The sequence below is a fragment of the Pelodiscus sinensis genome, chromosome 2, assembly GCF_049634645.1.
Source record: "Pelodiscus sinensis isolate JC-2024 chromosome 2, ASM4963464v1, whole genome shotgun sequence".
Taxonomy (NCBI): domain Eukaryota; kingdom Metazoa; phylum Chordata; order Testudines; family Trionychidae; genus Pelodiscus; species Pelodiscus sinensis.
Genome location: NC_134712.1, coordinates 222,448,256 through 222,465,048, shown reverse-complemented (window position 1 = coordinate 222,465,048; position 16,793 = coordinate 222,448,256). Strand labels below are relative to the sequence as shown.

Sequence of the window (16,793 nt, the reverse complement as noted above, 5' to 3'; positions counted from 1 at the left end):
GAGGCTAGTTGAGACAGGTAACATCAATTTCTTGCGCAAGAAAGCCTGATGGCTAAAATGGCCATCGGAGCTTTCTTGCGCAAGAGAGCGTCTACACGGGCAAGGATGCTTTTGCACAAAGGCATATGCCAGTATAGATGCTCTCTTTTGCAAATACTTTTAACGGAAAAAGTTTTCCGTTAAGTATTTGCGCAAAATCATGCAAGTGTAGAGACAGCCTGTATGAATAGGGAGAATAAGACCCTTTTCCAATGGGACAGCCTTGATTAATTCCATGGTGTAGGAAGCCACAGAGTGTATGGCAAACCTAGACATCAACCTTTACTGCAGTCAGGGGCCACACACAAGTGAGAAGCAAAACAAAAAAACACCGCTTCATGCATGATAAGCAGAAAAAGAGAGAGATACACACCTCAATCATGCAACCTGGGGGCAGGGTTCCCCTTGCACTCCAGCCTGGGGGAAAGAGGGACATCAAGGCTCAAGGATTCTAGCCAGGGCCCTATTAACTCTCTTAAGGACCTGGAGCTAGTAGATAATGTGGGATCATCCTAGACTCTGGGGTGGTGCTACTGGAGAATGGGCTGGGGGGCTATATGATTTGGGTGGGATAGGGATCCGCAGGTGGCTCTGTGCTGCTCTCCATTAGCAGGAGCTGCTCCCATTGGAGAGCATTCCTGGCAAAGAGAAGTAAGGGGGTGGTGCCAGCAAGCCAGCACAGGGGACAGAATTTCCCTGTGCTACCATTCCTGGTGCAGAGGCACTTCATTCCCCCGCCAGACCCCTTATTTTAAAGTTATTTATTAGTGTTAAAATGTATTTTGCAAGCAAAATTAGACGAAAGGAAACAAAGAAACTGGTCATTGTAAATAATTTTAGTATAAGGCTGATGGCTGATTCTTACAGTATTGCAACAGTATTAAAATCTGGCCCATCATGGAATATTAATAGAATTGGAAGGACAGAATATCCTCCAACCTCTACAAAAATCTTTCACACAGTTGTGAAGTGTACCACTATGAACATTATTAAAATTTATTAACAAAAGCTCTGTACATATCTTTTCATACTCTTGGAATTTTACATCTAGGCAAAATAACAGCACATTTTAATTTTATCATTTGTACAAATTGTTACAGAATACAAACCAGTGGGTTAAGTAAAATAAACCACACTGATTTACTTTTTGCAAAATATCCACACAAGTGATGTGACAATTTTTTAAAATGCCAAAGAACATATAAAAATAAATTATTTGATTATATCTACCTATTAGAAATATTACAAATCAAAATATCAATGTTTTCTTATGAATTTATCACAATACAAAACAGATTCACAAAAACCTTATTTACAGAAATGAGGTAAGAACTGTGCAATGTTTAACCAAGAGATATATTGCAGAATTAACATGTTCTTCCAATTAAGTACACAGTGGAGGTCTAATCACAGCTGGGTCCTTTTCCACTAATAATTTACAATTTAGTGGTCATTACTCCAATTTTTATCTATACCACACTGCATATATAGAGTGATTGCCATGAAATCATTATGCTAAGTGAAAACATTCTAACAGTAAGTTCACACATTTCAACCACTGGTATATTTCATTGGAAAATGTTTAAATATCGACTCACTTTTTGTTGGTAATTTATTAGTGAAGAGACCCAGGTAACAATTTGCCTGAGCTATCTACAGTGGCATCAGCACTTCTAATAAAGGCAGAACAACGGGGAAGGCTGCTGGTGCAATGTTGAATATTTCTTCTGCTTATAAGGATTTGTCTAATGCATGCTCAGCTGCCTGCAGCCATTTCAAAACAATGGAGGTAGCAACAGGCACTTGGTGTTAGGCTACACACTACCAGTTCTTTTCAAAGTGGCATATGTGATAAGATTTTTTTTCGCTCATTTAAACTGATCTGGTTTCTGCAACAACCTTAGAAATCCAAAAAACTTAAATTAATGTTAATAACTTTTGGACTTTACCTTGAAATTCTTATTCTGACGAAATTTGATGGACTGACAAGTTCAGAATTGTATTCTTTGTATCATGAGTCAGATTTCAAAACGTGTTTAAAAAAGTCAAAAAGACCTAACAGTAAATCCATGCAGCCAATTACAAGCTGGATCTGAAAGCATTTGCAAGTGCAGCAGAGACAAAGTTGGTTGGTTGCTAAGACTCCTAAAACCAAGTAATATGTGGCTGGAATAAGTGTTTTCAGTTTACTAGCCCTCCAACTTTTTGTAGTTGTACTTAGTATTGTCATACTGAGAAAATAATTATGGTTTGTAGAATCTAATATCTTGCAGTGTCTGGGAAATCTTAAAAAGTAGTTCATTTCAGTGCAACCAGAAAATAAATCAAAGCCTTAGAAGAATGTCTTTATAAAGATAAATCCTTTGCTGTGCAGTTAGGTCCTTGTTGCATTTCTTCATGTTTGCAGAAAGGAAGATCTGCAGTTTGCAGCTAGATGAAGTGCTATAACAGCAGGATATTCAGTTCTCAAATGTCAACTTTTTTCAGAAGCAACCGATCCCGTTTTATCATTAAGCCTCTGTGGTTAAAAAAAAAAAAATTATACAACCAGACAATACTTTATTGATCTGCTAAACTCTACAACTTCTACATATACGTGAAAAGGCATGACTGGAATACAGTCTGGACACACAAATTGGTAAGATTAGATAGCTGTGCTAACAAATGAAATGTAGAAGCTTCATCTCATGATTTTAAAAAAGTATTCACACATCTTGGAAACAAAAGTTTGGAAAGAAGAAGGAAAGTACAGCAAAGTTATTTTAGACCTCCAGAATTACCACCAGGAAAGAAACCCCTGCTTTGGTTCTGCTCCAGGCTACTGCTCTCGTCTTGGGACCATCTAATTCTGTATTTTCTGTTGCTTTTGCCCTGGCAATGTTCATTGGGTCAAAACAATTCCATCTATAGATCCAAAAACCTCTCACCATGGAAGTATCATGTCTTAAGAACACTGTTCTTAGACCACAACATACACTTTCTGCCCCTTGCCTACCCTTCCCCTTCTGTCCCCTCTTGCATAGTGACCAGCATGACTTTGACAGCTGCTATTATTTGGGAAAATCCCAGATTTCTGGGTTTGTCACATCCGTATAGTATTTATTTTTGATCAGGACAAATAATTGAAAAGGTAAGTAAAGCCTTCCTTTTAAAGGCTATGGGGAATGTATAGATCTTAAGTTTCATAAAATTATTTTATTTCCTACATGCAAAGTTCCATAGCAATGACCAAAATCTATGAACTGTATATGTGTTCCACTCAATAACTAGGAAAGTGCACGCATGGGCACTTCCAGAGCAGTATAAAAGGAGATTCATATCATCATGCTAATGCAGGAGATCAAAAGTAACAGTGGCTAGAAATAAAATTTGTGGAAGGCAAAATGTCAACTGACTTAACTTTTTAAGGCATTACATAGAATTATAGAATACTAAAACTGGAAAGGACCTCAAGAGATCACATCCAGTCCAGTCCCCGGCCCTCATGGCATAACCAAGCATAATCTAGATCAGTGGTTCCCAAACTTTTCAGCATCACATCCCCCTTTTGATTTTTGAGAAACCCTCACGCCCCCCACCTCATCTTGACCATCATCCAACCTCTCTTTTAACAAAAAATTCAATTTGTAATTTAAAATTAAAAATAAACACAAAAACTTGGTATAAAAATTATTTAAAATTAAAGATATGCACAAATAGTTTCTCTTGGCACAAAAATTTAATAAAAATGTAATTTAACATAAGAAATAGCAGAAACAAATTGAATTTAATGTGAAGGATGATGCTGCATTTTCTTCATGATTTGGGAAATCCTAGGTTTGAAAGATGAAAGTGTGAAACGTAACTCATTTTCGACATTCAGTCGATTTCTTTGTTTTGTTTTTAATGTGACTGAACCTGAAAAGCTTTTTTCACAGAGGTACATTGATGAAAATGAAATAATACGTAGTGCTTCTTCTCCAACTTTTGAGTACATTGGGAAATATTTTATCCAAAATTCCTCCAGGCTTGTGTTTTCGAAATTCTCTCTCTCACTTGAATCATATTTTATTTTGAGTGCTTGTTCTTGCAATACTTCTGGTAATGAATCAACATCAATGTTGAATGTATTGCATTCTGATTTATGAATGGGTTTGCCAGAAAAGCTGTCTGTAAAATAGCGGATGAACTCGTCAGCAAGGCAGTCCAGATGAAACAATTTTTGTTCTTCGCATCCTCTTTACAAGCTTCTTGGAAACCTTCATTTTCAGCAAGTGATGAAAATGTTGGAAAAGACAAAAAGTTAGGCGTCTGGGCTTGTGTTTAATGTTTCCAAAGCTGGATTTTTTCCGTAAATGCTCTGATGGCATCATAGTGCACTATAATGTTTGCAGCGTTGTTTCTTTGCAGCTTCAAATTGTGTTTGTTCAAAGATTCAAAAATATCCACCAGGTATGCCAGTGAAAGTTGAAACATTTGGTCCGTAAATGCATGATATAACTCTTCTTTCTTCTGTTGCTTGAGGAAAATTTCCACATCATCTTTTATTTCGAATAATCTTGAAAGCATGTTACCTTTGGAAAGCCATCGTACCTCCATGTGAAACAAACGAGTTTTATGATACACTTCCAAATCCGTACAAAGAGCATCAAAGAGTCACGTATTTAAAGCACTGTTCTTCACAAAATTGACAACTTTGATGGCCAAATTCAATGAAGGGTCATCTGGAAGGGTTTAGTGGCCCACGCTTGTCTGTATATGACGCAGTGAGTTGTGGTTACGGCTGGATTTTTTTCTTTCACCAACATCACAAATCCAGAACGAGAGCCAAGCATTGCTGGAGCACCATCTGTGCATACCCCAACCAGTTTTCCCCATGAAAGTCTATTTTCTTCAAAACAGTCGGAAATTGTTTTCATAATATCAAAAGCCTTTGATGTGGTCATCTATTTATTCGAAAAAAGTATTTCTTTCACTGTTCCATTGTTAAGTAATCAAACATATACAAGCAACTGACAGTATTGTGCTTCATCAGTGGTATTGTCACACAATTGAAAAAAAAAAAAAAAGGAGACGCCAACACTGCCTCCACAATTTGAAGTTTAAGATCTTTCACCAGCTCATCGATGTGATGTTTCACAGAACTGTCAGAAAGCAACATTTCCAATAGTTTTTTCTTGCTTTCAACACCAACCACAATATCAGCTGCTTTCAACAAGCAAGGCTTCATAAGAGTTTCTCTGATTATGTACGCTTTCTTGGCTTTAGCGATGAGCAATGACAGTTCATAAGATGCTTCTACCACTTTGGCCAACGCTTGATGAAAAGCTCCAGTAGTGTCCAGCTTCATGCGTTTCAAATTTTGAAGTTTATCAGCAAAAAAATCTTTTGGTTTCTCTGTCAAAGCGCAGTGGGTCTTCGTCAAATGTTGCCCAAGACAACTAGGTCTCAAGGCGTCATTGCTAAGAACTGTGTGGCATACTATATATGCATTGAGGATGATCAGTCCCATTTTTTTCCATGATGGTGAAGCCATACTTAATGTAGTCTTCATTTTACAGTAAAACGCCATTAGTCCGGCATCCATTTGTCCAGCACTCCTGATAGTCCGGCATCAACTGGAACCTGGAACTGCTCAGATCAGCTGCTCTCATGGCTGGGTCGCTGTGACCCACGCCATTCTGCTCACGGTCCCCAGTGCGCACAACGTACAGCCTGCATATGCTAGCAGCCGGCTGCTGAGCACAGGCAGCTGCTTTGGGATCTGGATATAAAGTTGGAGGAGAAGGGGGATTGGGTGACAGCAGGGAGGGGAGGTGTTTGGCTCTGGGGAAGGGAAGGGAGATGGGGTTGTGCACGATGTCCCGGCCAGCTCATTGAGAAGCCGGCCACTCAGCGCACTTGCCCCAACGCCAGGAGGGAGATGCCCGGCTGCACCAGTGACTCCGGGACCCAAGCATAAGGGGAGGGGGAGAGATTGGGTTGGGAGGATGCCCTCTTATAGTAGCTCTGGCATATCCGATAATCTGGCACCACCTATTCCCAAAGGTGCTGGATTATCGGAAGTGTATTATACTTCCTTTTCTTAATCGTAGCCATAATATATTAATTAAAAAAATCTATAAAAATAATTTTCCCGATTAGAATAAATTTAATGGCCGCAAGTTACTTTGAGAAGTTATTGCAAATGTTTATTTACTACTACTATTACGTACAGACGCGTGCTGCCATATATATATACCCCACCACCAGTGACTGCGGAAGACTGGCTACCTACTGCCATGATAGAACAGTCCCAAACACACCTGCAAGCGTGCTAGAAAGTTTGAAAAAGTTCTATTGCCTTCTACATCGTTCTTTGGCCTTCCCAAATTGGTACCCCTACACGTTGAAAGGCTATATATGAAAATTCGCATTTCATGGTATGAAATTTGAAAATTAAAACTTTTTTACGGTGGTAGTGTCTCCAATCTTTTTACACACAAGATCACTTTTTAAATGTCAGGGCAAGCCCCAACATCCCACCCATTTCTAGAGGCCCCAGCCCTTACTCACTCTCACTGAGTTGAGATAGGATGTGTGGGCTCTGGGTTGGGAGTGTGGGAACAGGTGACATGTACAAACTGTGGGAGAGAATTTGGGTGCAGGAAGAGGTGAAGAAGAGGCTTCTGGCTCAGGGAGGGAGCTCCAGGCTGGAGAGTGTTAGGGTCAGGGGAAGTGTTGGGGTGCTGAGCAAACCAGAGGCTTCTGGATGTGAGGGTGCTGGGGTGTATGAGGAGCTCAGGGCAGGGGGGTTGGCAGTATGATGGGCTCAGGACACAAATTTGTAGTGTGTGGATTGTGAAGTAATGTTGTGGCAGAAGACTGGGGGAGGTGAGAGGCTCAGGATTGAGGTGTGTGTGTGGGGCTGCAAGGGTGTTATGTTGTGGCCAGATGGGGGGTTGGCCCCAACTGGGGCTTTGTGAGCTAGGCTTCATTTTTAAATAAAATATGTCCAGCACAAATGTTTCAGCATTGTCTTTATTTATGGGAAGAGCAGGGAACCTGTCGGGTCACTGAGCCACGAAAAAAATAAGTCAGGGAACACACAAGTGAGATGCAAAAAAATCCCCAAAACCCTCCTGGCCCCAACTGAGACACCTCCTGATCCTCGCACCCCAGCCCCACGAGGGTAGGAGTGAGGTTCAAGGCCTCAGGCTAGATTAATTCTTCTGGGGTTTGAGGGTTAGTGGAATTTGTGGGGCCCTCTACACTCTGAGGTGTGCGGGACAAGGCTGCCAGTCAGTGAGATACAGATGGGGTGCAGAATCTGGGTGGAAAATAGGCTGCAGGAGCAAGCCGGGGGTAGGTGTCTGGCCAGGAGGTAAGGGGCAGAAGCAGAGTCCTGCTGGGGCCCTGAACAGGGAGCAGATGGGGCCTTGGGCGGGGGGAGAATGGTGTTCATGGGGGTTTGGGATCTGGGCAGGGTACACAGGGCTTGGGGTCTGGGCAGGTAGGGCATTATACTCGTGGGTCCTTGTAGAAACCCTCCTTGTAGAAACCCTTTTAGATACTTGAAAACTGCTATCATGTCCCCTCTCAATCTTCTCTTTTTCATATTAAACAAGTCCAATTCCTTCAGGCTTGCCTCGCAGCTTGTGTTTTCTAGACCTTTAATCATTTTTGTTGCTCTTCTCTGGACCTTCTCCAATTTCTCCACATCTTTCTTGAAATGTGGTACCCAGAATTGGTCACAATACTCCAGTTGAGGCCCAATCAGCACAGAGTAGAGCAGAAGAATGATTTCTCATGCCTTGCTCACAACACTCCTGTTAATGCATCTCAGAATCATGTTTGCTTTTTTTGCAACAGTGTCACACTTTGACTCATATTTAGCTTGTGATCCACTACGATCCCTAAATTCCTTTCTACAGTACTTCTTCCTAGACAGTCACTTCCCATTCTGTATGTGTGAAATGGATTGTTCCTTCCTATGTTGAGTATTTTGCATTTGTCCTTATTAAACTTCATCCTATTTACCTCAGACCTTTCTCCAGTTTGTCCAGATCATGTTGATTTATGATCCTATCCTCCAAAGCAGTTGCAACCCCTCTCAGGGTGGTATCATCTGCAAACTTAATAAGTGTACTCTCTATGTCATCATCTAAAATTGTCAATGAAGATATTGAACAGAACCAGTCCCAAAACAGACCCTTGCAGAACCTCATTTGTTATGCCCTTCCATCATGACTTAACCATTAATAACTATTCTGAGAACAACAATGAATGGTCTGGTAGCTTAATTGGTACAAAACATGTAGATGATATCATGAGTTTTCGTAGGCACAGCCCACTTCTTCAGATGATCGGAGTTTTGAGTTTAGGATGTGCAGACCCAAAATAAATAGGAGAGGGTAAGGGGAGGGAAAAAAAGAGGAGGTGGAAGACAGGGAGCTAGAGGGAATCAGTAAGTATCTGAAGATTGGGTAGTTAAAATGAAGCAGATAAGAATCAAAGTTAATTGATAGTATCCTTCCTGACATAGGAGTTTTTACTTTCATCCGGTGTTAAGTTGGTAGTGCCTTTTTTCCCACCCCCCTCCTCTTCCCCTCTCCTATTTATTTTGGGTCTGCACATCCTAAACTCATAACTCTGGTCATCTGAAGAAGTGGGCTGTGCCCACGAAAGCTCATGATACCATCTACATGTTTTATTCGTCTATAAAGTGCTACCAGACCATTTGGTTTTTTTTTTGTTTTGTTTTTTATGTACAGACTAACGTGGCTACCCCCTGAAGTCTCTGAGAATAGTTATCCAGCCAGTTATGCACCCAGCCAGTTAATAGCCCCATCTAAATTGTATTTGCCTAGCTTATTGATAAAAAGGACATGAAAGACTGTATCAAATGCCTTACTAAAGTCTAGGTATACCACATCCCTTGCATGTCCCTTATTCAATCAGATTGGTTTGACATGGTTTGTTCTTGACAAATCCATGCTGGCTGTTACCTATTATCTTATTTTCTTCCGGGTGTTTGCAAATGAATTCCTTAATTACCTGTTCCATTATCTGCCCTGGCAGAGAAGTTAAACTGACTGGTCTGTAATTGCCGGGTTGTTCTCATTTCCCTTTTTATAGATGGGTACTATATTTGCCCTTTTCCAGTCTTCTGGAATCTCTCCCAACTTAACGCTCAGATACTTCCTCTATCAGCTCTTTGTGTATTTTAGGATGCATTTCATCAGACCCTGGTGACCTGAAGACATCTAACTTTTCTAAGTAATTTTTAACTTTTTCTTTTCTTTTAATTTCTAAACCTACCCCATTTCCACTAGAATTCACTATGTTAGGCATCCTGTCACCATCAATCTTCTTGGTGAAGACGGAAACAAAGAAGTCATTAAGCACCTCTGCCACTTCCCAAGTTTCCTGTTAGCGTTTCTCCTTCCTCACTGAGCATTTGGGAAAAAAATAATATGATTGACAAGTTCCTCTGCCATGATAGCCAATGCCCAAAGACTAGGGGACCCTCTTGAAGTTCAGCCTGACAAAATTGCACTCAGACACACGCAGACAGGTTTGGATTTCTGCATCTCTCTAGCAGATGGGACAAGTGATGGAGATATTGGTAGCCTCTGTTGAAACACTTACAGAGATGAGCTAGCCATGGAAAATAAAAAGTGTGGGGCTGGGGGCAGACAGTCCTTAGCTATGTGCGGTGCACTCCACTCCATCCCCCTTCCTTTCCCAGCTGTTTGCCACCAAAGCGCATCACTGTTTAAAGAGCTGGGGGCCCCCAGGGCTGCAATGACAGCCCTGGGCCCTTTAGAATCACTGGGCTTCAGAGCAGCTGCCCTCTCTGCCCCTCTATTGGTGTGCCTGAATGTCAATTAAACAAAGATAAATGAAAGAAGTTCACTAGAGAGTGTCTTGCACATATCTTACAAGCATCTAGTGCAGACCACTCTTAGAGTGAGGATACTGAGCGAGGCGGACTACTGATCTTATCCAGTATAGCAATTACTACAGCAAGTGGGTTAGAGTCTGAAGAACCCTAAATAAAGTCCTTCTACAGACAAAAGACATAGGTTACACCAAATTAAACTTGTGATTCTCCTCAAGCGATGTCTCTGAATTTGGCACAATATTCCTTTAATTATATCACTGAAAATGCCATTATAGGTGAAAAGGCACTTACTGTCACTTTTTGAGTTGCATTATCCCCGTGGATTGTAAGAAATGGGTTGGTTGTAGTTGTATGAAGGGGTGATGCCTGAGTGCCTGAAAGCAGATTATTTATGGGTATCTGTGCAGCTCCTGGGATCTGCAATTGCTGCATATCAGGCTGGTGCTGTTGGTGTTGATGGCGCTGTTGCTGCACAAGCTGATACAGAAGGGCCTGATGTTGTTCCTTAGGTAATATAAGGGAAAAACATCCTGATCAACAATCATTCAATGAATGGTTACTCGTTTCCAGGTCCTTTCCTACCATAGACTTTATTGCAGTGTAATCAATTTATCACATTCCAAGTAACTTGAGTTACAGTGATGAAGCTCCACAGGAATGATGGAAAAGAGAGCTTCTTAAAGCTTTTGTGAATTCAGCAGCTCAACAGAAGTTCAGCTGAGCCAGCTGGCTTGGACAAGCCTCTATTGCTGTACAGACACACATTTCAAAATCAGTCTCTGCTGAAGTGCAGTGCTCTATTTCTGGGCATGGCAGTGGCCAAAGGAGAAGAAAAAGGTCCTGCTGCTCCCAGAAGACAACGAACACCCCAAGCCAGCAGCTCCTCTGGGCTCTGCGGCTGAACCACCTCTAGCAAGGCTACACAACCCCAAACAGAAGACACTGTCCCATCTCTAGCCACATCTTCTGTCTGAAGTTGTACAGCCACACAAGAGATGGTATAGCCATATGGCCAAGAAGAGCTGATGCGAGTGGCAGCACCACATTCTTTTCCTTTGGCCATTGTGGTTACTGGGAGTAGATCCCTGCAGATCAGCAGATATCTGTATCTATCTGTGGATATCCTCATCCTAGAATAGAATTCATACTGGGCTCTGTCTATCACGAGACCATTGATTTGATATTCTTTTCTTACAAAAAAAGGGTCTCCAAAATGTTGACACAGAATTAAAATCACACTACTTCCAATACAATACAAACTACAGTATTTCCAAGCAGTTGCCAAGTGGCATATATATCCTTCAACGCACACCACTATTTACAGTGAACGTATTCTCCATATTATAAAAAGGTGCAGACAATTGAACAATGAACTATTTTTGAAAATTATTTTTAAACAGACATGTGACCAAGGAGTTCATTCACACAAGTCTAATATTTGTATTAGCATAAGGAGTTTGTCTATATCTCAAGAAAGAAGTGGTTCTGTCTCAAGTTTACACAAAATATAGTTAATTCTATTCTAAGTATAGGACATACTGATGTGAGTTGCTGAGTATTCAGTAACTGCTGAAATTGCTGATGCTGTTGATGGAGCAGAAGTTGTCTCTGCTGGTCAGGAAGTAATCCGAGTCCTGAGGCACTGCAAAGCAAAACCCAAGCTCTTAGTTTCTGCAATGTAACATTGTAGGTAACATACTTGACTAATGGAGGCCTGAGACATCCATTTTACTTCAGCATTACAAATCCAAACCATGTATGCACTTTTCGGTAAGTAGTAGTTACTTGCTATAAACCATTTTGTCAAGTGAATACCAATTGCAAATAAGTAGTTATTTCTTGCATAAATTGGACAGCAAAATAAGAAATACAGTTATAATATGCACACAACTTACAAACATTTTGTTCACATATGCCTGAATACTTGAATCTAACTCTCAAACCCAAATTTAACTATGCTGATGCCTTGCAGATCTGTCTACTACAGATCTGTCCAAACTGAAATCTCAGTCTCTTTCTCTCTCTGACATCTTCTAATGGATGTCTAGCCATATCAGCTCAAGCTCAACATGGCTAAAACAGAAACTCTCAATTCCTCCTCTTTAGATGCCCCCAATATCTCCTCTCTAAAGTACTACAGATAGCACCACCATTCTACCTGTAACCAGGCCAAGAACTTGAATTTAATTTTTAGCTTGGACATCTCTCTACACCCTCACATACAGGGCTGGACTAAGAAAGGGACTACAGGGGCTGCAGCCCAGGGTCACAGGCTAAGGAAGGAGGACTCTAGGCTGCTGCCAATACAGGATTTACTTTTTTGTAGGCCTCTGACTAATATATCATTTATCTGCAGAAAAATAGGATTGTTCCCCAGCCACAGCTGTCCATTTCACTACTGAAAACAGTAATGAGAAGTGTGTGTGGATCTATGAAAGCAACATGTACGCACAGGTCTTCAGTTACACTATCTCCCACATTAAGTTGTTTTTTCAGATCCATGACCTTGACAATTAACTAATAGTGGCCATTCACCCTAAATATTGGTGAATTCTTTAAAACCTTAGGACTGTGTCCATGCTAGCATTTTTTTTTCAATATAGGAATGCTTGTATAGACAAGTTGTCAGTGTTTATTCCATCATGTCCTCTAACCTTGTTCAAAGCAAATCTAGCCAACATTGTGGCAAAACTGCAATGCCTCCCTAAGCCCTGTCTAAATAAGCACTCCCACTGTGTCAGCTGTATCAGTAATAGTACGAAAGCAAGAGACTTTTTCAAAGGTATTTAGTATAGAAAAGACACAGGGTAATGAATGTAAGTGTAGCTGAACCAGTGCTGAACATGGTTTAACTGTAAGAGTGGACAGGACAGAACAGTGCTCAGCAAATGTTCAGAAACAATGGTTTTTAAGTTTCTGTGTGAAACGATAGCTAGCTAGCTAGATATCTGCACCTAAAGATGTGCAAGAATCCTTCAAAAACATGGAAAGACACAATATGACTCCTTACAAACTAAGGCAAGCAAATAAGGGAGAAACAAGACAGCAGGAATAGGAGGAATACTCCAGTGGCATTAATAAGATTATACAGTTAATCAGTGAAAGTTAGTGCTTGCTCTGATGCAGTAAGGAAGGTGGATTTGTTTTTTGTAAAGTATGACTACATGGATGTACTAGTTGAATTACATGCAGAAATGGGTCCTAGGAAGGAAGGTACTTGAAAGAGAAGGAGGAACATTACAAATGAGCAACAAGTGCATGGAAGAAGAGCATGAGTGGGACACTGAAGTTGGCATTGTTCAGGGAGCAAAGCAGAAAATGAAATAAGAAAGGAGAAAGGAAGGTAACTGGGGGCACAGTCACAGTTATGAACCACCTGGAATGGGCAGATGTGATATTGAAACTTAAAATAGTGGAGAAGAGAGACTCTTCAAAGTGTTTCCAAGATGGGAGGGTATGTATTTAAATTGACAGTTAATAGAATTTTGAAAGCATCATTTGAATGGATAGAAGCAGATGATGTGTTTATCCAAAAGGCCGTAGAGGAGCAGGTTACCATAACTGAAGCTACAATATGAGGAAGGCATGCACAAGAGTTTTTGCAGGATCTCGACAGACAGAAACATATGGTCAGATTTTACCAACATTGTAGAGAAAAATATGGCAGTATTTGGACCCCATCACTATATATGTGAGAAGAAAATTATAATAGGAAAAACAGTTTAAAAACCCTAAATTTTGGTTGCCTAACACTTCCTATTATAAAATGACAACTTTGTTAGTCAACAGCAATAGTGCCCTTGAGCTATAGACATGCCTATTTTTTGTATCATGACATTCTATCCAGCTCTTTCTAAGAGATAAACTTATTAGAAATAGTCCCTTCTCTTATTTCATTTCTGAGAACAACACACAAACATTCAAAAGTGCTACACTCTCAGGCTACATCTACACTATGGGGTTTTTGTGCAAAAATCCGCGGAGTGTCCACACCTTAAGCACGTTTTTGTGCAAGTAAATTTACAGTAAATCAAAAGAAGAGGGGTTTTTGCGGTGAAGGTATTCCTCTTTCTATGAGGAATAACTCCTTTTTGCACAAGAGCAACAGGGTTTTTTTGCACAAAAAGAGCCAATTGATAAAAGCACAGGTGGTCTGGTGGCTATTCTGTGAATAGCAATCAGATCTTTCATTTGAGAGAGCATCCGTGCAGTCTGGGATGTGGGAGAAGGAGAGATCTGGAGTTGGTCTCCCCACCTCAAGAAATGGCTGAGGTTACCAATGCCCCCTTTTGGGAGAACCAAATGAAGCTGAGATGCTCCCTTGCCCCTGGAAGTTAGACAGCCCCAGGCTGTGTCTAAACTACATCCCTTTTCTCGAAAAAGGGATGTAAATTAGACACTTCGAAATTACAAATGAAGCCAGGATTTAAATTTCCCACATTTCATTTGCATAATGGCAATTGCCTTTTTTTTTTTTCAAAACGGGGCTTTTAAATAGAAAAACGGCAGTTTAGATGGGGATTGTTCAAAAATAAAACCCTTTTTTGAAAGATCCTGTACTCCTCATTTTTTCAGGAGTACAGGATCTTTCAAAAAAGGGTTTTATTTTTGAACAATCCCCATCTAAACAGCCATTTTTCTTTCGAAAAGCCCCTTATAAAAAAAAACGCGGCTGCCATTATGCAAATGAAGCACAGGAAATTTAAATCCCGGCTTCATTTGCAATTTTGAAGTGTCTAATTTACATCCCTTTTTCAAGAAAGGGAGGTAGTTTAGACACAACCTCAGTCACACGTAGCAGCCCATTTCCTCTACTTCCACTCTCTGGGGGCAGCCCACATGGAACTGGAGCTTCTATAATTCCCAAGTGGTGCAGGAAGCAAGAGAGCAGGACTAGGCTGGCCTCTCATCTCAACTACCTTCCAATACAAATAGACTGATCCTCCCTCTGGGATAACAGTCATCCCCTGTTGCCAGATAACACAGTTAGATAGATGCAGTGATAGCAGTCTATACTACAATCCTGAAGGGTTAGGATTCAAACACTGTTTATGATACATTTTGTTGAGAGGGAGGGGAGTTGTTATAGATGCTCATAACTTAATTTGTTTTTACAGTTGTTCTTTAAACAAACAAACCAAAAAAAACCAGGAAATTATTTACAAAAAGACTACATTAAAAGAACATTATTTAGCTTGCAAATTAAACATTCAAATTAGGAAATGCCAAATTTATGATAGTTCATGTAACAATAATGCTGCCCAACTTATGCAAGGGGGAAAAACTAAGATTCACTGGAACTTTTAAATATACCATTTTCTAACTTTGGAGTGCTTGATTTTCTAACATAAATACTCTTTTTGTGTAATTTTTTATTATATAATATACTGCCTGTAGGATACAATGCAACACCATTCTTCAAGTCATTTTCAATGCTACTTCACTGCCACTGGAAAAAGTTTACTCTAGTTAAGATTACTTTTCTTTTGAGTGAACTATTTGGGCTCATTGTGACACATTAAAGGGATCAAATAGAGCATATTTAGAAGCAAACATAAATGGCAGAAATAGATGAACTAACATGATCAGTGAAGCCCCCAAAATTGTAGGATGGGTACTGTATATTTTTATACAGAATACTGTTGATTTCTAAACTTCATTCTCCATGATGCAATTACATTCCTGTCCTCTTAATCCTGATCTTACACAGAACACAAAAATCTAGACAGGCATTCATATGCTAGAAGAAATGCTAAATAAAATTAACTCTATGCTGTTTAACCAAATTAAGATAGTGTTGCACATAGTGTATGGTGACAGTAAAAAATATATTACAATAAGAATGTTACCTGTTATTTAGTGTTGTTGGCAAAGGATGCGTTACACTAGGTGGCACAGCTGCATGAGTGAGAGGAGAAGGATTCTGGGATATTGTAGCAGGGGTCTGAATCACCCCATTTAAAGCCCCGACAATTCCATTGATTGCCAGATGGTTAGCTGGCAAAGCTCCAATTATTCCGCCCACACCAGCCACTGCAGGAATGGTGGATGTTACAGTCTGCATACCACTAGATAGTGCTCCCACTGTCACACCATTGACATGCTGAACTCCTGAACCTGCCTGAGCAGGACTTTGCCCAGAAGGTGGTGGAGTGGAAAGAACTGATGAACTGCAGGTACTTTGTCCACTGGAGGTTATTTCCTAATGTAAAAAACAAAGAAAAACAGTCTCAGCTATACAGAATTTCAAACCTAACAGAAGAGAGCAGGGATTTTGAGATGACGTTAATTTATAACAAGGTAAGAAAACAATAATAAAAACAAAATTACCTGGTTTAACACAGGGACAGTATTGTCGGGTAAAAAACTGTTCCCCAGATGAGGGCTTTTACTGCTGTTCAAGGAATCAGTGCTAGATGCTAAAGTGATAATTCAAAAAATAAAGTAGTTTAATTTTCGCATTTAATGTGTTTAAAATATTAAAATATTCAGAATAATTTATTTCAGCAGAATACTGATGTTAATTATAGAATACACAAAGCTTAAACATAAATTTCATTTCTTATCATCACAACCCTAAAGTCAAATATTAGCTTAACTGATTAGTGAAAGGTGATAAATGGATTCAAGACGGAATGGTAAAAAAAAAGTAAAGTCTTGGACATAAATACCAATTATTTGTGCAAATCTCATGCTTCTTTAAATACATTTTAAAAAGGGGAAATGTTTCTTTTGTGAAAACTTTCCAAGACTTTTACTTTTAATTGTTTTTGTACAAGACAAGTAAATTGTTCAGGGAAAGCTTATATCTAAAAAATTGCCAAATCCAATATAAACTTATCAATTTTTTTCCAACAAAAATAATGATATGTACCAGAAAGATCATTTT

At 39.9% G+C, this 16,793-nt stretch overlaps 1 protein-coding gene across 7 annotated transcripts in view; it reads right to left on the bottom strand.

The window, feature by feature from the left end:
• Positions 1–860: 860 nt before the first annotated feature.
• The window catches only part of MLLT10 (MLLT10 histone lysine methyltransferase DOT1L cofactor), a 310,090-nt gene continuing 294,157 nt past the window's right edge, over positions 861–16,793 (bottom strand). For 4 of the 7 annotated variants that reach the window (XM_075922496.1, XM_075922495.1, XM_075922498.1 and 1 more), the window contains 5 exons: positions 16,235–16,323; positions 15,754–16,106; positions 11,444–11,546; positions 10,196–10,408; positions 861–2,557 (listed from right to left, as the gene is read on the bottom strand). In XM_075922496.1, the coding sequence (XP_075778611.1) occupies positions 2,513–2,557; positions 10,196–10,408; positions 11,444–11,546; positions 15,754–16,106; positions 16,235–16,323 (803 nt within the window). In that variant the 3' untranslated portion in view covers positions 861–2,512. The remainder of the gene's footprint in view (positions 2,558–10,195; positions 10,409–11,443; positions 11,547–15,753; positions 16,107–16,234; positions 16,324–16,793) is intronic. The other 3 variants (XM_075922497.1, XM_075922500.1, XM_006119517.4) reach the window with 1 other exon arrangement.